At 41.9% G+C, this 23,899-nt stretch overlaps 1 protein-coding gene across 2 annotated transcripts; it reads left to right on the top strand.

Annotated features, from left to right (window-relative positions):
- Positions 1-2,220: 2,220 nt before the first annotated feature.
- On the top strand, positions 2,221-23,452 carry tbk1 (TANK-binding kinase 1). Of its 2 annotated transcripts, none has more exons than XM_066668336.1 (22): positions 2,221-2,341; positions 3,230-3,326; positions 5,065-5,169; positions 7,982-8,122; positions 8,500-8,629; positions 9,558-9,739; positions 10,045-10,205; positions 11,038-11,148; positions 11,582-11,761; positions 12,361-12,557; positions 13,921-13,979; positions 15,790-15,881; positions 16,297-16,398; positions 16,544-16,622; positions 18,019-18,140; positions 18,439-18,515; positions 19,035-19,074; positions 19,178-19,279; positions 19,895-19,991; positions 20,126-20,226; positions 21,824-21,895; positions 22,408-23,452. In XM_066668336.1, the coding sequence occupies exons 3-22, from the start codon at positions 5,083-5,085 to the stop codon at positions 22,457-22,459; spliced, it is 2,184 nt and encodes a 727-aa protein (XP_066524433.1). In that variant the 5' UTR covers positions 2,221-2,341; positions 3,230-3,326; positions 5,065-5,082; the 3' UTR covers positions 22,460-23,452. The 2 variants fall into 2 exon arrangements, with proteins under 2 accessions (XP_066524433.1, XP_066524434.1); XM_066668337.1 differs by lacking the exon at positions 2,221-2,341 and adding an exon at positions 2,821-2,957.
- The last annotated feature ends 447 nt before the right edge of the window (positions 23,453-23,899 follow it).

The following is a 23,899-nucleotide window of genomic DNA, read 5'->3' as shown; positions in this document are numbered from 1 at the left end:
TCTCCCTGTGTCTGCGTGGGTTTCCTCCGGGTGACTGTCTGTGAGGAGTGTGGTGTGTTCTCCCTGTGTCTGCGTGGGTTTCCTCCGGGTGCTCCGGTTTGCTCCCACAGTCCAAAAACACACGTTGGTAGGTGGATTGGCGACTCAAAAAGTGTCCGTAGGTGTGAGTGTGTGAGTGAATGCGTGAGTGTGTGTTGCCCTGTGAAGGACTGGCGCCCCCTCCAGGGTGTATTCCCGCCTTGTGCCCAATGATTCCAGGTAGGCTCTGGACCCTCTGCGATCCTGAACTGGATAAGCGCTTACAGATAATGGATGGACACTAATCCTGGATGAAATAAAAACAGAATTATAGATTGCAAACAAAATGAGAAAAGAAAAAGACCACATAGGTAACATAATACAGACTGAGTGCAGCTGCTTAGTCCTCTGGATTTAATAGATTAGTTTAATAGATTTCTGTTTTAATACACAACATTATTCACAGGCCCCAAGGTCAGGATTTTAAAATGACCATTTGATTTATTTCAATATCGTCATGAATTAATTTTTATTTAATGTTAATTAATTCTGAATGGCAGTAATAAAGGAAGTAAAACTAACCTTGCTGTCCACTAACTGCAGTGGTTAGAGGTGAGGCCTGCGCTGTTACTCTACCAACATCAGTGTATGGGGAACAAAAACAATAGACTGTGCTTTCAGTCTAAGAGATTAAACCATATTACTAGGGACATAAATAAAAATAAAAATGGGGCCAGTTTTCTTTATTGGTGATGGCACACACCCCAGTCTTGATATGGAAAAAAAGCTTATAATATAAAGCACAGTGAAATGTTTCCCCTAAGATGGAGCCCCGTATTTTCCTCCAGTGTAACAGTACTACATTACCCACTACATATTACGCAAACAGGCCTCGAGGCTGTAGGAGTAAGGACACTTTAACCGCACGGTGGCAGCAGTATTTACAATAACAGCAGCCGAAGCCGTAGTAACACAGAATGGAGCAGCTGTAGATATTATTCATCGAGGTATGGAGAAACAGCTCGGGTATTCGACATTTACGTTACGCTACACTTGGACTTAACAATACGTTACAGCATGTTTTGTTAAAAGATGCTATATAGGGCTATATTTCGTCGTATCTGAGGGCACATTTATTCCAGAGAGTATGGTAATTAAAGCGCTTAAGACTCTGTCCCAATACTCAGACTTAAAACTTAGCACACTTTGTGTGGTGTGCAAGGCTGTATGTATTATTTGTTTTTAACATTATTCCCTACTAAGTTTCTCAAGTGCTTTCATGACACAAGACAAGTCGGTGAAAGGTTTTATACACAATTCGGTGTGTTGTTTGACCAATAAAGAAAATGTATCAGGAAAAGTAATATGAAATCTTTCATACAGTTTTTTGAGATGGTTTTGAGAGTCACGGATTTGAACACATTGAAAATATCCCCCAGCATATCAGTGGTAGGGTGACCAGACGTCCTCTTTTACCCGGACATGTCCCGTTTTTTAGACTTAAAAAATGTCTGGGCGGAATTTCACAAACGCCTGGGATTTAGTTTTTCTAGAGCTTACATAGAACTTCGAGAAGTTTCGTTCACAAACTAGCCCCGCCCTCCCCTACTCCGATTGGTTCGCTTGAGTGAAAAGGGGACGTGGTGAAGTAGCCTCTTCTGATTGGACGGTCTGACTGTAGAGCTACCGTTATTGGCCGATAACCTTCTCTGTAAAAATTTAATTGGTCAGTCTGCACGTCAGTCCTTGTTTACGTCAGGCAAAGCTCACGTATCTACCCTCAGCTGGAGCAGCTATGCCGAAACGTAAATGTACGTTCTCGGATGATTTAAAAAAGAAATTCCCATGTTTTGTGTAGCAAATAAAGGTGTAAAGGACCTAAAAGCACACGTAGGTTCAGCTAAACATACAACGGCAGCCACCCCCCCCCCGGAAATGTGTCCTCTTTTTCACCCTCTCAGATCTGGTCACCCTAATCAGTGGCCTTTAGGTTTTTATTATGTTCCGTATGGGTTATGCTGAGGAACAGTTTCTCCAAGGGTGCTAACAAAGTATGCAAACAACAGCTGGCCTACAGTGTGTATTTTTGGAACTACAAAGTATGTCTACGGTCAGTGGTCCGGAGGTTATTTTAATTTCGTGGCTGACTAATGTATAAAAGTAAAGGCCATGTTCGTTCTTCAATAGCGTCAGCAGAGTGTGCACTTCTCAGAGGGTCTTAGGGCTCATGATACGCATTGGGACAAGGCCCTGTTGAACGGTCTGTGCCACATGACGCGGTGATGTCACGGCGGAGAACGGAAGAGGGTTTCGTGCTGTGGAGGTAAGGAGATAAACAAAGTATTAATGTTTTAAAATGACGGATTCGGGCGCTGTGTGCGGAGTTTTCGGCGTTTGTGTTTATACTCACACACACGACTCACCGCGCCTGCCGACGTTTACAGGGAGAAACACTCCAGGAGTCTCAGAATCGAGCAGTCAAACCTGACAGAATAATCACCCCCCAGTAACACGTAGTTGCCTCGCAGACGCAGCCACGAGCGCAGGGGTTTTATACGATCGCAGCTCTTTATTATAAACCCTGACATTTCTCAGTAAACAGCGAACGACCTCCGAGTCGCGGGGGTCTCACTGTCAGCGTCAGGAGCGAAAGACTGCTTTCGTTTTCGCATTCCTGAGCGTGGAGGGAAACCGAGACGAAGTAGCAACTCGAAATAACACCGTGTGTTTATCTTCTTTTCTGTAAAAACGCGCACTCGCCGTTTAAAAAGTCTAACGTCGCCATATCTCTGTATTAAGTAGATGATGTTGGTTAAGGACGGTGGGAATTTCCCACACTTGTGACGTCACAAATCGAAACTCCGTTCCTCCGTTTGACTTTGAGCGGATTGAATAGCGTTTAAATAAAAAAACAACAGCGGAATATGTCGCCTATTTATGTACGTTAGTAATTTATATTGATCTATATTAACCCACAATATCATATATTATAGTCTCTAGGATCAGTATGAACCTAAATTATTAGTAACTTTTATTAACTTATAACAGACTGTAGTAGTCTACATTAACTACTAACCTATAATAGTGTGTATTGACCTGTAATAGCTTGTAGTAGTCTATTTTGAAAAATAAATGTAGTTTCACCTTTGTGTTTATCATATGGACTTCTTGGCTTAGTACAACACTAATACATTTGTTTCTGTGCCGACAGATGCTGGTTTTACTAAGAAGTTTCACTGCAGTTCTGTAGGGAACTCAGTACTCCAGGAATTGTTGGATCTGATATTTTTGTTCCAAGTTCTTTTTTGGTAGGTGCATTTAATCACTGACAGAACAAAATGTTCTAACTCAATTTTTGTCCATTATTTATTTCATAATAAATGTTTGTATAGAATTGGAAAGTGTTTCCATTCCATACTTTCATTATACATTATACAAACTTACATTATACATTACACATTATACATTAAACTAACTGGAGTGTTTTCACAGTGTATGGGACGGGATGCTCCAGATCCCCAAATTAATGCCCACATGAACTGAACAAATTATTGTTTTTTTTTTTTATATCCATCCATTATCTGTAAGCGCTTATCCAGTTCAGGGTCACGGTGGGTCCAGAGCCTACCTGGAATCATTGGGCACACACATATTCACTCACACCTACAGACACTTTTGAGTCACCAATCCTCCTACCAACGTGTGTTTTTGGACTGTGGGAGGAACCGGAGCACCTGGAGGAAACCCACACAGACACGGGGAGAACACACCATCTCCTCACAGACAGTCACCCGGAGGAAACCCACACAGACACGGGGAGAACACACCAACTCCTCACAGACAGTCACCCGGAGGAAACCCACGCAGACACAGGAAAAACACACCACACTCCTCACAGACAGTCACCCGGAGGAAACACACGCAGACACAGGGAGAACACACCACACTCCTCACAGACAGTCACCCGGAGCGGGAATCGAACTCACGACCTCCTGGAGCTGTGTGACTGCGACGCTACCTGCTGCACCACCGCCATAATAATGTATAATTAATATACATTATACATTAATTATACATTATTATTTAAAAACATTGTGGGCATTAATTTGGGGACTGGGAGTGTACCATCCCATACACTGTGAAAACACCCCAGATAGTTTGTGGGCTGCCTACTCTGGAAGCACTGGATAAAATGAGCTGTTTTGATTTTGTGCAGATCGTTACGTAGAGTGCAGAAATTTTTAGAATCGTCCCACCTCCTCGTCTTGAGTCTCTTCCATCTCAGCATCACAGCAATATTTATGTGAGAGCGCAAATACAAGGTTATAGGCTTAAACAATTCTGGGGAAGTCCTGTTCTCTCCGTTTTGTTTACGTTCACAGCTTTTAAGTTGGAACGGTATATGTCTGAGGAAGAAAATGACCCTTGTTCGTACGAATTTGAAATTTTACGAGTCGGTACATTTTTATTCACTGTTGGAATTATCACAGAAACTCATTTGTAACTGGAGTTTAACTTTGCAGCCTTTTTGGTTTATGTTTGCTTTCACTCACTTGGCATTCTCCCAGATTAAGAGTATGAAAAAAAGTGAATATTCCCCACTAGAACATCCTCATCTCTTAATCTCATAATGTTTACGATTGGGAGTTCTCTCTCTGCCGTCTAAGCACCTCCAGAGGGAGTTTCTGTGCCATGAGCAGTGAGAGAGAAAGCCTAGCATAGCGGTCTTTAAACGGTGCAAAACGAAAATGCTTCCGATCCTCACTCTTCACTCCTGGGCACTCCTGGCATTCTCAGTTAAAGAAACAGTAGCTAAATCTTTGTGAACAGAGGTGAAAACTGTTTGTTTACTTGTGGACAATTAATTAAGATTCCAGAAGTATATTCACTCGTGGAAAAAAAGTATAAAGGTTCCCTTTAAGAAGGTTTTGGAGAGACAAAGTTCTAAATGCGAAGATTTGCTCTTGTTTTTACTGTAATTCACAAAATGATCGTTTTAGTTCGCTCTTAACTCTTCTGGCCTTATTTCTGTTATGACCACTGCAGGTATCTTTTGAAGTCATCATGCAGAGTACAACTAATTACCTGTGGCTGATCTCAGACCTGCTGGGCCAAGGCGCCACCGCCAACGTGTACCGCGGCAGACACAAGGTATGCAGTGGAACACAAGCTTCCGCAGAGTATGTACACACAAACAAGATCTGTGTTAATCTAGCCCTCAGTGGTTCATGTGGCCTAGTAAATGCAGAAATGCATTGTGGTTCTGAACTGCCAAATGTGGTTATGGCATTATAGTGCGCATCTAGGCCCAGCGTCCCTTTTAGAACAAGAGGAAACCACGAGATTGTGTTCCTTAGCTACGTTTTACCTGACTGTATATTTACATACAAGATTATAAATTGATAAGAGGTAAAGAAGGTCTACGTACAGACAACAACATCTCTTCTCTAACATTGCACATTGTAATTTAGATTTGACTTGCAGAGTCATGGCAAGGAAGTATCTTATATGTACTTTGACACTAATCCAAAACAATCACTACTTCATATCTATCTCTATCTCTCTATCTCTCTCTCTCTCTCTCTCTCTCTCTCTCTCTCTCTCTCTCTCTCTCTCTCTCTCATTTGATTTGTTTGTTTGGTTTTTTTGAGCTTGGAAAATCCCTTGAGGTTTCAAATGTTTTTTGTAAAATCTGATTACACAAACATCTGCAGCATGTTCCTAATTCATTGTAGTTGGGTCACAGTAAATTTCTGTGTTTTGAGTGTCTACAGAAATCCCTACAAGTTAAGTGAAGATGGACAGGAATAAACTGAATAAGTGGATTATATTTGTGACATCACAAATACAGTATATTTTTAACAGGGTGTTTCTTGCAGCTTAGATATATATATAAAATAAATTAGAAATAATATGTTATATATATATAAGTCATAGGTGTTCAGTGTGTTCCACTATGTTTCCCACCAAGCTGCTGGGGGTTGCACGGGTCAGTACACTCCTAGTGCCTGTCCCAAGCCCTGGTCTATCATAAAACCTGTGCTGTGTTGATTGTGTACACCGGTTGCCCCACAGTGGCCATCCCTCACTGGAGCAACAACAACGTGTTTTAAAATGATACGTCTATGCACAATGTAACACATACAATGTTGTCACTTGTACAAAGCCTGCCGTGACGTGTAATTGAAAACTATTTTTGCAAATATCCTCTGCAGGCTGCATTCTAATCTTCTAGTCTTCATAAGCAGACTAATGCACAGACTGTGTTTGACAGGCAGTGGTGTGTGGGGTACCACAGGGTCATGTGATCTTTCTTGGCCTTTCTAAGTCAACAGCAGTGAAGGGGGATTCCATAAAAATGTGGTCTGGCAGCCTTTAACATCCTCACCATGCACAGTGCTAGTTCTGTGAGGGCAAATAGAAAAGTTCGCCATCATCCACCTGGTGATCTAAGCTGCTGGACCAGCTGTGGGAGTAAGAAACAGTGGATAATCAACACAATGTATAGTCCTGTAAAGGCAAGAAAATAGTGATTACAGAAATGCATTGTTATCTTCATCCTTGTTGAGCAACTGAGGCTAATAAATACAACTAAATTAATAAGTGTTTAATCAATAAAAAAAACAGTTTATTAATTGCATTGTCACTTTTTAAGACTGAAGCTTTTAATAATGGCTATTTATTAATTAACGTGAGATCAACACAATGGAATTATATTTACATTAGTATATCAACAAAATATATTAATCACAACAATGAAGTTGCTAATAATTGCTTGTGAGGTGAGTTTGTTATTATATTTAATAAATATTAAATCATAAATAAAATGTAATCTACGTTCTGAACTCAACAGTAGCAGCGCTGTATTTACTTGGCTAACTAAAGCCGCTAATACATCACTAGGCTCTGTAAAGAGTGAATTGCGGAAGGAAGCCGTGGCCAAATTTGGTTAAATGATTAATTAACGTTAAAAAAATTGCTAAATTCCTGCCTAAACTGCTGTGTTCATTAATGTATTAATTCACAAAGTTATAGTTTATTGCACAAAAATGACACATGACAAATTTTCAGTTAATACTTCATTCAGAGAGGTTTTCTTAGTCATTAAACTTGACAAATCTCGTGTAAACACGTGAGCACATTTTCATCAGATGGAGAGATAGTTTTTATTATGTTTTTTGGGGTGGATTCATTCATTCATTCATTATCTGTAACCCTTATCCAGTTCAGGGTCGCGGTGGGTCCAGAGCCTACCTGGAATCATTGGACGCAAGGCGGGAATACACCCTGGAGGGGGCGCCAGTCCATCACAGGGCAACACACACATTCACTCACACACTCACATCTATGGACACTTTTGATTCACCAATCCACCTACCAACATGTGTTTTTGGACTGTGTGAGGAAACTAGAGCACCCAGAGGAAACCCACGTAGACACAGGGAGAACACACCAACTCCTCACAGGACAGTCACCCAGAGGAAACCCACACAGACACAGGGAGAACACACCACGCTCCTCATAGACAGTCACCCGGAGGAAACCCACTCAGACACAGGGAGAACACACCAACTCCTGACAGACAGTCACCCAGAGGTGACCCACGCGGACACAGGGAGAACACACCACACTTCTCACAGACAGTCACCCGGAGTGGGACTCGAACCCACAACCTCCAGGTCCCTGGAGCTGTGTGACTGCGACACTAACCCGCTGCGCCACCGTGCCGCCCGGGGTGGATTCAGTGATCCAAAAATAGTCATTCAACAACAGCACCTAATCTCATAAATACACATTTATTCAATGTCTAAATGAAATCAGATCCGCACGGCAATGTTGTAGCATCTAGTGTAAAGTCTTTCCAGAGGAGCAGAGGAGAGAAGGACAAACCCCTGTTAATGTTACATCTGACATATAATTATATATGACGTCTCTCTCTTTTTCTCACTCTTTCGGCCCACAGAAAACAGGTGACCTCTATGCCGTCAAAGTGTTCAATAACCTGAGCTTTCTGCGGCCTCTGGACGTGCAGATGAGAGAGTTTGAGGTGCTGAAGAAGCTTAACCACAAGAACATTGTCAAACTCTTTGCCGTGGAGGAGGAGGTAAGGTTTGAGTGTTATGATCATAGCTTCAGTGTGTGTTATTCATCTGTCGTTATACAGTCATTTTAATGGGGGGCGTTTGCCACCATCGCTTTAGTGATGTTTATGTCACAGTACACATTATTTCATAAGCTCAATCGAGTCCAAGCATATGTTATAAGTTCAAGGAAAATGCCTGCTATATGCAGAGTAGCAAAAATGCTCTTGGCTGATTTCCATATGCGATCTTATGCAGCAGGGTGAAACCTGTTTAACTTGTGTACATGTGGATGATTTGTCATAAGGCCAGACTTGATAATAATCAGATGTGTTGATATTTTATCTGACATATATAAAGAAATGAAACCCTCAAATAAAGGTTGTGATTTTTCCGGCAGTCAAACACACGTCACAAGGTGCTGGTAATGGAGTACTGTCCGTACGGCAGCCTGTACACAGTTCTGGAAGAACCCTCAAATGCCTACGGTCTGCCTGAAGACGAGTTCCTCATCGTGCTGCAGGATGTTGGTAATTATCACCTCTCAGTACATTCCTATGACTAATGTTCTAAGAAAGGAATGTGCTATATGCAATTATTAAACTGATTGTACATAAAGTCATTGTTCTATAACGTTTATAAAACAAACAGCAGTGGGGGCACGGTGGTGCAGCAGGTAGTGTTGCAGTCACACAGCTCCAGGGACCTGGAGGTTGTGAGTTCGATTCCCGCTCCCGGTGACTGTCTGTGAGGAGTGTGGTGTGTTCTCCCCGTGTCTGCGTGGGTTTCCTCCGGGTGACTGTCTGTGAGGAGTGTGGTGTGTTCTCTCTGTGTCTGTGTGGGTTTCCTCCGGGTGCTCCGGTTTCCTCCTACAGTCCAAAAACACACGTTGGTAGGTGGATTGGCGACTCAAAAGTGTCCGTAGGTGTGAGTGTGTGAGTGAATGTGTGTGTGTTGCCCTGTGAAGGACTGGCGCCCCCTCCAGGGTGTATTCCTGCCTTGCGCCCAATGATTCCAGGTAGGCTCTGGGTCCACCGCGACCCTGAACTGGATAAGCGGTTACAGATAATGAATGAATGAATGAAAACAGCAGTGATGGAAGGGAACAAAGATTTGAGTGTTGTTTAAAATTCCTGATAAGGTTTGGTGGTAAGCCACAACTGCTACTGTACGTGAAAACCACCTGGTACATGATGTGAGCGTGCATCACATTGCACACGCGGCACCAAATCCATTACTTCATTTTAAAACACTGTAAACTCTTTATCAAGGAAACCATACTGTGGTGTAATTTATCTCAGTAACAATGGAAATATGGTCATATTGCCCTCCCCTGTTTCCTGATGTAATGACAATTAGCTAGAGCTGGCACTCTTTGAAATACAATCATTTTTGGATCATCTGCTGTGAGCACTTTTTACAGTGATCTGATCCCAGTGCTGGGGCTTTTATTCCCAGTGGCTGGAATGAACCATCTGCGGGAGTATGGGATAGTGCACAGGGACATTAAACCAGGGAACATCATGCGTGTGATCGGCGAAGACGGACGCTCGGTCTACAAGCTGACGGATTTTGGGGCAGCGCGAGAGTTGGAGGATGATGAACAGTTTGTGTCACTGTATGGAACAGAGGAATACTTGGTAAGTACTTAGTGTAACAATATATTAGAATACATCGTGTCATTTACAAAGAGCCACAAACCACACCACTGAGTTTTAGACTGTTGAGTTCAAACAAGTTTTCGTTACTGAGGGTCAGTGGGTCATGGTTACATCCCATATATTGGAGTGTGATATGAGTGTAAGACATATTTAAAACTTTGGCTGTCATGAAGTTATTTAAAATCATAACCATTCAAGAGAAATAGTGTAACAAATGATTGGTCTAATTATGGTTGAGTTTGTTTTTTGATTAAACTGTTTGTCCTTGTATTTGCTGGTAACAGCACCCAGATATGTACGAACGGGCCGTATTGAGGAAAGACCACCAGAAGAAGTATGGAGCCACAGTAGACCTATGGAGCATCGGTGTTACATTCTACCATGCCGCCACTGGCAGCCTGCCTTTCAGACCTTTCGAAGGACCACGCAGGAACAAGGAAGTCATGTAAGGCCTCTATATGCCATCACAGTGTGTGTGTTTTTTGGGGTACCATTATAACCTCTCCTTATGAGGCAGATGATGAGTATGACCATCAAGGCTCATGGTTATTTACTCCAGGTTTGAACAGCCAGGGTTTTTGTCAAAGTTTGACCCCCCCCCTCTCTAGGGTGGTCCTTTTTTTTTCTCCCCTTTATTCAGTTCGACATAGCCAATGCATTATATAATACATATTTAGTGTTAGGGCGGCACGGTGGTGCAGCAGGTAGTGTTGCAGTCACACAGCTCCAGGGGCCTGGAAGTTGTGGGTTCGATTTCCACTCCGGGTGACTGTCTGTGAGGAGCTGGTGTGTTGTCCCTGTGTCTGCGTGGGTTTCCTCCGGGTGCTCCGGTTTCCTCCCACACAAAAACACACGTTGGTGGGACAACTACGGTAGGACTTGGTAGGACAACGCACGTTGGATTGGCGACTCAAAAGTGTCTGTAGGTGTGAGTGTGTGAGTGAATGTGTGTGTTGCCCTGTGAAGGACTGGCGCCCCCTCCAGGGTGTATTCCCACCTTGCACCCAATGATTCCAGGTATGGCTCTGGACCCACAGCGATCCTGAACTGGATAAGGGTTTACAGATGATGAATGAATGAATATTTATTGTTAACTTACCACCTGCACGCCATCAAACCGCCCTGAGCAGTTATATTTTGATGCAGAATTTTCTATAATTGGTAAACAATATTTTAGATATTAAGGGTCTTTGTCTGCATTATCACATGTAAAATTAAGTTTCATGGCACTTAAAGGAATTGTGTTGTCAAACAGTTAGTGTCTTTTGTTGTCACAGGTATAAGATTATTACAGAGAAACCCTCTGGAGCCATTTCAGGACACCAGAAATTTGAGAATGGCAAGATTGAGTGGAGCACAGAGATGCCAGTGTCTTGCAGCCTCTCAAAGTACGTATGCTCTCCTCCTCAGTTGGCTGTTCTTTTACATAAATGTGACGATGTTGTGTTCTAGTTTTAAGCAGCAGTGAATCAAGTAAGGGTTATTGGGAGATATTGTTATATTTATTCTCCAGGCAAAGGCAGGGATCTCAAAAACCATTTGGTAATGAGCCACATTAAACTCAAAGGTGTAGTAAGCAGGACCAAAATGTCGACTCTGATCTGAAATATTTATATTTACAATAAACGTATTTGGCAGATGCTTTTATCTGCTGTGTAACTGTCTCCACTATATTATACCCACCACTAGATATAACTGAATACATATCACCTATTGAACATATTAGATTATAAGACTGGAGAGATACAGACACACTACTTGGTTAAAGTATTCAACATTTGAAGAATGTGCCACTGAAACTTTCTTCTGTAACTGATTCAGAGGTCTGCAGAGTTTGTTAACCCCAGTGCTGGCGAACATATTGGAGGCAGACCAGGAGAAATGCTGGGGCTTCGACCAGTTCTTTGCAGAGACCAGTGACATTCTGCACCGTATGGTGGTGTACGTCTTCAGCCTTCAGCAAGCCACGCTTCACCACGTCTACATCCACACGTACAACACGTGAGTGCACTGATTAAGGAATAACTTTTAAAAAATATACACAGCATTCCTTTAACCTTAAATTCAGACCAAACGGCCGAGACGTATAAAGCGGCTGTGTGTGAGCGGCTGTGTGTGAACAGCTGTGCGCCTTTATCAGCAAAGTATGCGCTTTAGTTTCGAGGAAAGGACGAATACACTGTGGCTAAAGATTGATAGCATACACGTCACGGAACAGAACAGAAGTGAGACGCGAATGATTTATTAATTAGCTACTAATTATTTATGGTCAGTCCAGGAACTATAACGTTTTCACATTTAAGCACAGCCATCCTGCCAGTCTCAATTGTACTTACTGTTCTTTTGTGTTTAGGACAGACATTCAAACACTATTTAAACCTAGAATTTGAGAAAACATTATGAGTTTTTATAGCTGTCAACCTCCAGAGGGAGTCAACTTTATTTTCACAGCTTCTAAACTGGAGAAATTCACTGATACCTGTAATAATAATAACATTAATTACTATGTTGTGTAGAATTGTCTGTATAAAATCTTTATTTTCAAATTAAGTCCACATTACATTTGATGTGAATTTCCGTCCTGTTCCCCCTCTTCTCAGAGCTACACTCTTTCAGGAGTTGCTCTTCAGACGAACCAACATCAGCCCTCCCAATCAGGAGCTGCTGTACGAGGGCAGGCGTCTGATGCTGGACCCCAACAGGCAGGCACAGACATTCCCCAGGACCACCAGGGACAACCCCATCATGCTGCTCAGCAGAGAACTTGTTACTACCGTCGGCCTCATCTTTGAAGACCGTGAGACCCCCTTCTCACACACTTAACCTCAGTACACTTTCGGTCACAAGCAGTGATTCTACAACATTAAATATTTAGCTTTCCAAAACTATTTTAATGGGGCGGCACTTTAAGAGTTGCCCCCTTCATTTGGAGGCACGTGATTCTTAGAGAAGCCTCAGCCATCCAGGCATCCAAGGGAGCACATTTGGCCCCTCTCTCCTGGTGGGTTGGATGGCCTTCCATTTCCACTTGTGACAAGTACAGTGCCAGCCGGCACGGACATCTGTTAGATGGCAGAGCAGACCTGAAGTTTTAACCATCTCCAAATGTGCTAAAGTGTTCAGTTTTGGTGGATTGGCAGTTTGGGGATATTAGTTGTTTTTAGATGGGATTAAATTTCCATAGGATCCTGGGGTAATTTACAGGAGGTCCTCTGTAGTTTAGTTCCATCTGAATAGACTATGTCTGTATTTTCGCCAAAAATCCTCTTAGAAAATTACAGGGTGAATTACCTACTGGTTTTCACTGACCTCAGCTTATAATTTTAATCCTGCTGTTTTAACAGTCAGATCTCGCCTGCATTGGAGTTTGGGCACTGCTGTGTACCGTATTTAACCTCTGAGCACGCATTTCCATAGACATTGCCATACAATGTTTTCCGAGCAGTGAAACAGTACAACAACAAAACAGCAACTGAACCAGGTGCTTGGTGTAGGTGTTAAACTTTCTCCGGACTTCACCTGGGAAAGTGTTATCAGAAGAAAACATTTGTTTTTAATGAAATAAATGTGGAAGGTAGATCACTCTGATAAATAGAGTGAATATAATGGGAGCTGCAGGGGGTATAGCATTACTTTTATATTCATATAATATTATTCAACAACTAGAACCTTGCTTGTGATCATGTGACCGACCACACAATATAGTTTGGGAACTAAAAAACTTTTTTTAGTTTTTTTATTGCCGTCCTGATGCAAGACTTTTATCACAGAGGAGGCATGTATCATTTTTATCACAGATGTCCCCCTGAAAAACGAATTTAATCTGAATGGGGCTATTGTGTGTGATTGAGGGAGTCCTAGATTACAGGAATTTATTATCTCTAACGTCAGAACTTTATAATAATATATATCCGGTATGAAACAGTACTTCAGTTAGGCATCACTTAAATTAAATATGAAATAAATTAAATATATTAGATGCTTCCAGATGGATAAGCAGCTATAAAAGATAAAAATAAACAGCCTTTTTAAAATATACAGTGTACAGTAGAGCAGTGACAGGCTGCGCTAGGTCTCAGTGAGTTCAGGTAGATGTGCTTGATACTAAAACATCAAAATTGCTGTGATGTAATTGTGAAATGATGAAATTGTGTGTGCAGCGAGTCCTCCCAAAGTTCAGCCACGCTATGACCTGGACCTGGATGCCAGCTATGCTAAGGTAAGGCAAAACGAATGAAAAATTACTTGCTTTCTCCAATGTTACGTTTATCATTTTTGTACAGAATTTCTACGTCTAAAACTACGTTAATATTGCCTAACCCACTGATTACAGCAAATGTTCTCCTTAGCCACATTTAAAGTGTATTGTATTCATTGAAACAGTCATTCAGAGTGTTTTAATGTATAAGAATAATTCACAGTTGTAGGAACAGCTACCAGACTTCTTTGAATGTCTCTTAACATCTCAAGAAGACACATATAAGTTCACTGTTTTCTTTGGATAGAACATTAAATAACTACATTGAGTTGTATACATACGTGACACACGTTGTAACATTTGATTCCCATCACCACTACAATATATAAATGTACATTAGTGTAAAACCTCAAATCGTTATAAATGTTATTATTCATGACAGTTACCAAATTATGCCGAAATTCATTGGATGTCCCCTTTAACCCTCTGGGGTCGAAGAACACGTCGGCGCGTCCAATACAAGCATTCGCAGTGTTTCTATTAATATCTTAGAGATTAAACAGCGCAGAAATACAGTTCAAACACTCTGTGAATGTGCAGAAACTGCTCTTTCGATGCATGTTATCGTGACTGTACGCGACACTGTACATCCCAAGTTACCAGCCTATGAATAAGCTCAAGACACGCCTCCTCTGCCTCTCGCCGTGTCTAACTGGTGGATTCGCTTGTTTTTACCAAAACAGTTCATCCACACGAGTAAAGGGATGTTTTCACAAGAAATAATCGGATTTAAGTATGAGTTTGAGATTTAATCTAGCTCACACGGGCCTCTCTTAACGAGAGAGCTGAGCTTGTTCTGAACATTTTGATATAAAACCTGTGGGCACTATAAAGCACTTTAAAAACGAATTTCAGAAAATTGAGAAAATGTCCTTAGACCCCAATGTATCTGAGAACAATGTCCCTTTGCAGGTGATTATTTTACAACAGGTTTTAGTGGTTTAATGTCGAACTGGGAAACATTTATTTAACACAATGGCAAACTGGAGCTGTTAAGTGTGTCACTGGCCCCAGTGTAAAACAACAGGCAGGGGGCTCTCGGCACTTTAATTAAAACCTAGACATAAAAGCTGTAATTCCAGGAGCGGTTGTCTAAATGACGCAGAAGCTCTGTAGTGTGCCACAGCGTTCACGACTCCATCTGTTACACAAGCTCATTTAACACAATCACAGTCAGTCTGCTGAGATGCGCTGTCAGAATTAGCTCGTGAATTTTATGGGAGCGCGTAAAGGGTGTGATAACTGTTCCCACTTTTTTAATATAATGACAATGATGATGATAATAATGATAATGATGCTGTGGGTCTTTATATAGTCATTGCTAATATTTTATGCATGACTCATGCTTTCGAACTCAACAACATCAACCTTTATTGTTCCTTTTTAACCCTAGAGAATGCTTTTATAATGCAAAAGAACACAGGAAAACCAAGCGTGGAGGCCATAACTTGTCTGTATTATTAATATTTCTTCTTTTTTACAAGCAAACCTTCCTCTAAATCAGTAACTGTACAGCGGAAGCAAACAATTTGAGTTTGCTATTGTTCCATTCCTCATGAAGCTTTCAAACAACTCATTCAAGAGTTTTCAAATTAGGATTTGCACCAAAAGCTAAATTCTGGGTTTGCGTGTCAACAAGATATGTGTGTGTGTTTGTGTGTGTGTGTGTGTGTGTGTGTGTATTATGAATTGAAAAACATGCTGTATTTACTGTCATTTTATTAAACTACTAAATACAGTAATGAATATTAATGTTGAAGATTTTCTTCAGACATTTGCAGGTGATGTTGGCCACCTGTGGAAGACCTCAGAGTCGTTACTTGTGTATCAGGAGCTGGTGAGGAAAGGAGCAAGGGGCCTCATGTAAGTCCACTGGGTTCTGATGGATAGCGTGCACTGTTTCTAAAGTTCTTTAAACGTTCCGTTACAGATTGATTTATTTATTTTTTCAGTTCAGTGTCTAACACACCGAACAGTGGCTCTGTTTTGACTCTGTATTCCAGCACACTGCATTAAAAATATACTGCCATTTTGAGCTGGAACTTCAGGGTCGTTGTCGTGTCTCTGGCTGAATGTGCTGGAACAACAGACCAAAAAACAGCAAACCTCCAGAACCTCGGGGAAAGCTGGAAATTCTTTACAGAGGCTGTATATTTATTAGGTTTACCGCTTTCCTGCAGTTGCACGTGTACATATCGCCGATGTACTCACTTATCATGGCTTAGGGCTTGAAGAAGAATGGAAGAACACATCATCAGCATTGTAACTGTTTCCACAGAGAGCTGATGAAAGAGGACTTCACTGAGACAGCACATAAGAAAGCAGAGGTTTTCCACATGTGTAACCACTGCAACCAGACACTGGAAAAGGCAGAACAGCTGTAAGAGCCCCATGCCTCCTCTTATGACTTAACAAAATTACACATACAGAGCTCGTAGTGGCCTTTATATCATTGAGTTGTCGTAAGTTTGAATAACGGTACTTATTTGATTTAAATCCTTTTTCTCATTTCTTTCCTTATTTAGGTGTGAAGTACTAATGCAAGGAAACATGCTATCAACAGAATTTGATGAAATCTCAGATCTGCGCAAGAAATCCTTGAGAGTAAGGATGTGTTGTTGTCTGCTGTCATTACTGACGTTTTAACCATTGATTTGCATATTTCTTTTCCACTCAGATTCATACACTACAGCCCTGCTCACAGTTCCATGGGTTTGGTCATATTCCCATTGACCATTTATCAACACGTTTGACGACGAATGAAAATGTCTTGAGTCCTTGCTATGACACGTGTTTAAAGAGCATGGGCTGCTAAGGCAACGTATAAACAAATGGCAAGACGAGGAGATGAAGAAAGAATCCACACAGCTGCTAAAGTTTTAAATACGTCATCCATTTTAGTTGGGGGAATGATGGGAATGCATCGCGTCACTTTAGAGTTCACACTATCAATTAAACTTGTCACATATGTCCATCCCCTGAAGGTAGTTTCTTTGTTCCTGCTAAAATTAGTCAATGCTGATTCTGCTCACTAGCAAGGTCCCTCATATCACACGATGCAATTGGGAAGGTGAGGCCTAGCATGTGCTTTCAAGACACTTTATAGCTCAGAACACTTGCATGAGAATGCTAACAGCTCATTTTTCTACATTAGCTATCATTAAAGGACTTTATAACTGCTCTAGCTGCTGCTTAGCATTGAGTATTATATGTGCTACAAGTTCATTCCACATATTGGTTCATTCATTATCTGTAAACGCTTCTCCAGTCCAGAGCCTACCTGGAATCATTGGGCGCAAGGCAGGAATACACACAGGAGGGGGCGCCAGTCCTTCACAGGACAACACAGACACAAACATTCACTCTCACACACCTACGGACACTTCTGAGTCGCCAATCCACCTACCAACGTGTGTTTTTGGACTGTGGGAGGAAACCGGAGCACCCGTAGGAAACCCACGCGGACACAGGGAGAACACACTACACTCCTCACTGGCAGTCACCCGGAGGAAACCCACGCAGACACAGAGAGAACACACCACACTCCTCACAGACAGTCACCCGGAGCGGGACTCGAACCCACAACCTCCAGGTCCCTGGAGCTGTGTGACTGCGACACTAACCTGCTGCTCCACCGTGCCCACTCACTGTCCACTCTATTAGACACCTACCTTGTTGATTTGAGACAGTAGGTCATCTGTTGCTGCACAGTTTTTGTTGGTCGTCCTCTAGTCCTTCATCAGTGGTCGCAGGACGCTGGTGTATATTTTATTGATGGACTTGAGGAGGTCCTTACCACTGAAGAACAGGGGGCAAACAAAATATGCAGAGCAACAGATGGTCTACCACAATCAGCTTCAGTATGATCAGTGCAGCTAAGAGAATGAATAATGAGTGTGGTCATAATATTCTTACATGGCTGTGTATATCTCCAGCCACTGAAAAGACCTTCATTAACTACATTTATTTATATGTTTACACCTGCATTCTATTCTTTCAGCTGTCTGGTTCACTCAGCCCCATGGATCAGACCATGCAAGACATCAAGAACAAGTTCCTTCCTGGAGGAACACTGACAGACACATGGACACAGCAAGTGGGCACACATCCTGAAGACAGAAAGTGAGAGTTCATAGTGATAGTACTGTATGCTAAGAAGTTTGTTACAGTATGGGCTTGATTGTAGAGGTCTAGGAAGCCCCTGGGTAATTGGGGGAAAATCCTAAGGCAATTAGCTAACCTTTGGTGACTATGTAATAGTCTGTACAAACACTGGGCTGGTTTCTTAGTCAGGAAATTACACTGCAACAGTGTAACACTGTAGAGCCTGTGTAATGTATGACTAAGGCATGAAGTAGTGTCCAGAAAAATGACCTATTGGGACATTGTTGCTGACCTCCCTGATTTCTTCATTTTTTAGTGTGGAGAAAATCAAAGTTCTTCTTGATGCCATTACGGCCATCTACCAGCAGTTCAAGAAAGACAAGGCTGAGAGACGTGAGTATAGCAAAGACGTTTCTGCTTGAGGTGTACATTTTCAAGAAGGGCTGAAAGATGAATCCATTTTAAATGTCATTTTTGAATAAATTTTACGCCTTCCATCAAAGCGTATAAGTTTACGTGAGAGACAACTTGGATAAGAACATCTTCACATGTGTAAATGCAAATGTAAATTCATGATACAGAGCTAGTGAAGTGACTCTGTAACTTGAGCCAATCCTAAGCAACTAGTCATGTGCTGTGACATCACACCAAAGACTAATTGGAAGTCACAAGACGCTTACCTCCAGCCCCAAAAAACTCAATATTCAAGTCTTTTTTTTTTTTTTGTCCAAAACAACAGGTCTGAACAATCATTTACAGAAAATGACCCCAGATTGAGTCACAATCTGAATATAGATCTAAAAGATTTCTAGTTCTGTCCTGTTTCACTGTGGCATCTTGTACTATCCTTAGGTGTGACTTCAGAATGAGAAGAACCACTTTAAATAAACCTACATTTTTCTTTCCCTCCAGGTCTACCGTATAATGAAGAACAAATCCACAAATTTGACAAGTGAGCTCTGTGTTTCATATTATGTCTGAATCAGTTTCTTCCCAACATCACTTCACTGTTTTTACATCATGTGAGGTTTTTTGTTTTTGTTTTTAACTCTTAGGCAGAAGCTGGTTTACCACGCCACCAAAGCTCGTGCCCTGTTCACAGACGAGTGTGCAATGAAGTACCGTCTGTTCATCTCCAAGAGTGAGGAATGGATGAGGTACTGAGCTTGAATTAGCAGCAAACCATCCTTCCTAATGAGCTAATTAGTGACAGGACTGATTGGAACTCAGAAAGTCAGTAAATTATTGAGTGCATGTTAAAATCACAACCACGGTAAGGATACAGGAATAGACGACACGAGTGAGAGGGCACTCTTGCATGAGAGACTCCTCCATGTAATCTACCTCAGCTTCTGTTGCCGAGTGTATCTGGCCTGTTGCCATGGAAACTGGACCAGAAATGTACTGGAGGTGATTGGACATAAGGAGCCAATCAGCCCAAGACGCTGGCAATGAGGGCAGGTCTATTCAGAGCATCACAAAACAGTGCATTTGTGCATGTACACATGAATGTATCTGATTAAAGTTGCTTCTAAAAGAACTGTTGTGTACAAGAGTACACTTCTCAGTCGTCCTCTGTCTCAGTATAACAAGCTGTTTTGCTAACATTTAATTTTAGAGATTGTGCTAGAACGTTACGTACATTATGTATTTAGAAAGAACCCTTACACAGACAATCCTCTAAATGACAGTTTTCGGAGACTGAATGCATTTCAGTTCCAGTCAAAAGGTCCATTAAGTTAACTTCATGGAGTGTGTTGTTGTTGTTACAGGAAGGTGCATCATGTCAGAAAACAGCTGATCTCCCTGTCGAGTCAGTTCATCAACATGGAACAGGAAGTGACCATGATCATACAGCGTGTATACAAGGTAACGGACACAACGTGCATTCTTCTGCTCGCAGAGGGGTCATGAGGGAATGGGTGGCGATGGGTTTTGTGGGGGCTGAGAGGAGGGAGTGTGCCCAATATGAATTAACAGAGACTTTCTGTCTGTATGTTTAGCTTCTGGAACAGCTCCCACAGAAGGTCTTGCCCATGGCGCCCAGTGGCATCAAGTCTCAGGCCTACCTCAGCCAGAGCACTCTAGTGGAGATGACGCTGGGGTGAGTGTGGAAACCTCTGTCTAACAGTTCAAGGCACACTGATGTTCTTTGAGGAAGCGCGGGTACTGGAAATGTTTTAACAAGTGATTATTGTGGGAATTTTCCCCCCAGAACTCCTATGTAGAGAACTGGCATTCTGACACACTACTCTTAAATCTGAAAAAGAAATATATTTATCTGGACAGACTAGCTTAGATCTTAATTTATAGCCTAGAACATAGTTCATTCATTCATTGTCTGTAAGTGCTTATCCAGTTTAGGGTCACGGTGGGTCTGAAGCCAACACGGAATCACTGTGCGCAAGGCAGGGACTTACCCTGGAGGGGGCGCCAGTGCTCCACAGGACGACACACATTCACTCACACACCCACACGTACAGACACTCCCGAGTCGCCAGTCCACCTACCAACGTGTGCCCCTGGACCATGGGAGGAAACCAGAGCACCCGGAGGAAACCCACGCAGACACAGGGAGAAAACACCACACTCCTCACAGACAGTCACCCGGAGGAAACCCACGCAGACACAGGGAGAACACAACACACTCCTCACAGACAGTCACCCGGAGGAAACACACGCAGACACAGGGAGAACACAACACACTCCTCACAGACAGTCACCCGGAGGAAACCCACGCAGACACAGAGAGAACACACCACACTCCTCACAGACAGTCACCCGGAGCGGGATTCGAACCCACAACCTCCAGGTCCCTGGCGCTGTGTGACTAAAATGTGAAATCTAAACCTTTTATTGCCACATATTCGTTCAGACATGTTTGGAGTGAAATATAATGCTGGTTGTCAAGGTAGCCCATCCTTCAAACCTCTGTCATCATTCTCCAAAATAGGTTATGGTAAACTAGCATTGAATAGTTTTGTCACTCAGAGTTTGAGGCTGGTTCTATAAGGGGCGTTCACGGTGTCGGTATTGATACATTTATCCCACATGTAATTTTATAAGCAACACTTTTTGAGTGTTTATTAAAAAAAACAACATTGTCTTATCCCACATCAATATTGTTGCAATCCGTATAAAAAAACAAAACCGTTCAGAGTAACACAAGTATATAGGCAAAACACTGAGCATCGCACTGTGTGACTGGATTCCAGGATATTGGAAAGCGATTACAGGGGGCCCTCGACTTACGACGTTGATCCGTTCCTACGTTGCGTCGTAAACTGGTTTTCGGTGTAAGTCGGAACATACGTACATACTGTACGTAAATAACATACTGTAAGCACTTATCCTATCCTCGGTCCCGAGCCGCGTAACCGTGTATTCTTCGAAGTTCGCGTTACGACGTTTACGACGCAAAACCACCTAAGTCGAAACAAGGCTTTATACAGTAAATGGGAAATGTGTCGTAACCACGAAACATCGTAACTCGGGACTGACGTACCCCGAGGACCTCCTGTGTTCTGATGATAGCGGAAGTGCACTTTTTCCAGTGAATTGAAAAGCTACATTCTAGATCTAACAAATGTACAGAAGTTATAATACATTTAATTCCTGTTTTACTTTGTACCTCATACTTCAGTCACTCCTCTCCTCTGACTCCATCATCCGTTCTAAATGTGGATGTGTTTGGTTTGCAGAATGAAGAAACTGAAAGAAGAAATGGAAGGAGTTGTCAAAGAGCTCGCAGAGAATAATCTCTTTCTGGAGAGGTAACATCTGTCTGTTCTATTCAGTTCTGTGCAAAAGTCAGAGACCACTCTTCATTTAATTCTCAGTTAAGAACATTTGTTAATCCTCATTATTCAGAGTCAAGAAGAAAAACAGAAAACATATTTCACAGTCGACTGTGCATTCTCTAAGTATAAGATTAAACTACATTTAAGATCCAAATGTTCAGTATTTTAATGTTATCTACAGTTTCCAGCTTCCTTCCAGCTTTTCACCTCAGCTTCTCACTTCTGAAGATCTTTCAGATGTGAAGCATGAGTGAAGTTAGGTTCCTCTCAAAGCTGAAAGCTTCTCTTGATCTTCTCATAAATATATCACTTCATTTCCATTCAGTTTCCTCTTCTTTTTTCAACAGCATTAACAAATGACAAATGGCTTTTTTTTTTTTTACTGGAAAGTAAATAGATGAAGGGTGGTGTCTGACTTGTGTACACATCAGATCACACCGATAAGACGCCCGATGACTTTGTGCCCTTTATGTGCCCTGTTTTAGGTTTGGCACTTTGACAGTAGATGGTGGTCTGAGAAACGTGGACCGAATCTGAGAACTGGACAGAACTGGACAACTATGAGCCAACTCCCCCTAATGCCAAGGCTCCTTTGGACTGTGGTTCTGGAAGCTTCATTGCCAAATATATATTCCTGTACATATGCTATATAAGGTTAATGTAAATAATGATTTAAGACCTCTACTGTTTTTATGTCACCTGCTAAAAATTTATTATGAGTAACTCATATAGGAGCTGCCTGCTTTTAAGCCTGATTTATTTTCCATCTCTCCATGTTCCAATCATGAGTTTTTCCGTCTTATATCTTTTCCTCTTCATTTTTGTAAGCGGACAACGTAAGACCTCCAGAGAACTAGAATGTAGTGTATTCTTCTTTAATGATTTCTTGCGATAACCACGTAAAAGCCGCCCATCCGCCATGACTGTAGTAACACGCGTGTCCGTGGAGCTGGCATTAAGTTAGAGGAGGTTGTTCTACTTAAAGTGAAGGATGAAGGTACAAAGGGTGCTTAAGAAGTCCCAGGTTTTGTCACTAGGTTGACCATTACGTTTGATCAGTACTGTTATAAAAAGTGATATGCCGAAAGCTCTTGTCATTGTAGGAGTGAAGATTTTTGGACGATTTTGCCTTTGTGTTTTTTCTACATGGCGAGAGGCACAAGAAAGATTGGGTTTCCCTTTGAACTTCAGATGCACATTAAAGATTTCAATGTGTTGTGTGTCTTTCTATTGAACCAGGTGGCATCCGTGCCCTTTGTGTCAGTTAGAAGACTAGAGCTGAAGTACAAAAGTAGCAGCTAAAGAATTAAGTACAGAGTAACTCAGTGGAATGTTTTAAAGACAGCCATCTTTGTAATTAAGAGGTTAACCTTGTTGGCTTTTCCCTGTGGTGGTGTGTATGTACAAGACCATTTTGGTGACCATGGGTCTGTCAAAGACTGTAAGCAGACTTGCGTCCACCATCTATACGCCCAAGGCCTGAAGCTAATTCAACTTAATTCCTCTATTATTGGTTTAAAAAAATGCATAAATTAAAAAAATAAAAACTCAGGTGTCAGTTACAGAGAAGGGGCTATAAGCAGCATCCTTAGCTAGAGGATGAAGTATTACAATTTAAACAGACTTATGATTTCAAAATGTATCTAGTTACTAGCACCTGGGCCTTACACAAAAGCCATGAAAATATTCACGAAGGACTTGTGAAGCGACATTATGACAACGAAGTGCCCATTAAATAATGAAACGCGTCTGGGCCTCGGTTCCCATCAATAGGAGGCTCCTGATGAAAACCTGGCATGTCAGGAATGTTGCGTCTAACACGAGCCAGATACGCGGAGGGTGACGCTCGGTGGCTGACTTCTCCCTAGAAGCGCTGTGTAAAGTTTGTTTTTATGTGTGTCAGGAATTCATTATGAATCTCTGACTAAGATAATAGTCACAGAAACTGATTATTAGCCACAAGATATATTACGACAT

Source organism: Hoplias malabaricus, chromosome 4 (assembly GCF_029633855.1).
Source record: "Hoplias malabaricus isolate fHopMal1 chromosome 4, fHopMal1.hap1, whole genome shotgun sequence".
Taxonomy (NCBI): domain Eukaryota; kingdom Metazoa; phylum Chordata; class Actinopteri; order Characiformes; family Erythrinidae; genus Hoplias; species Hoplias malabaricus.
This window is presented reverse-complemented; position numbering and strand designations above follow the sequence as displayed.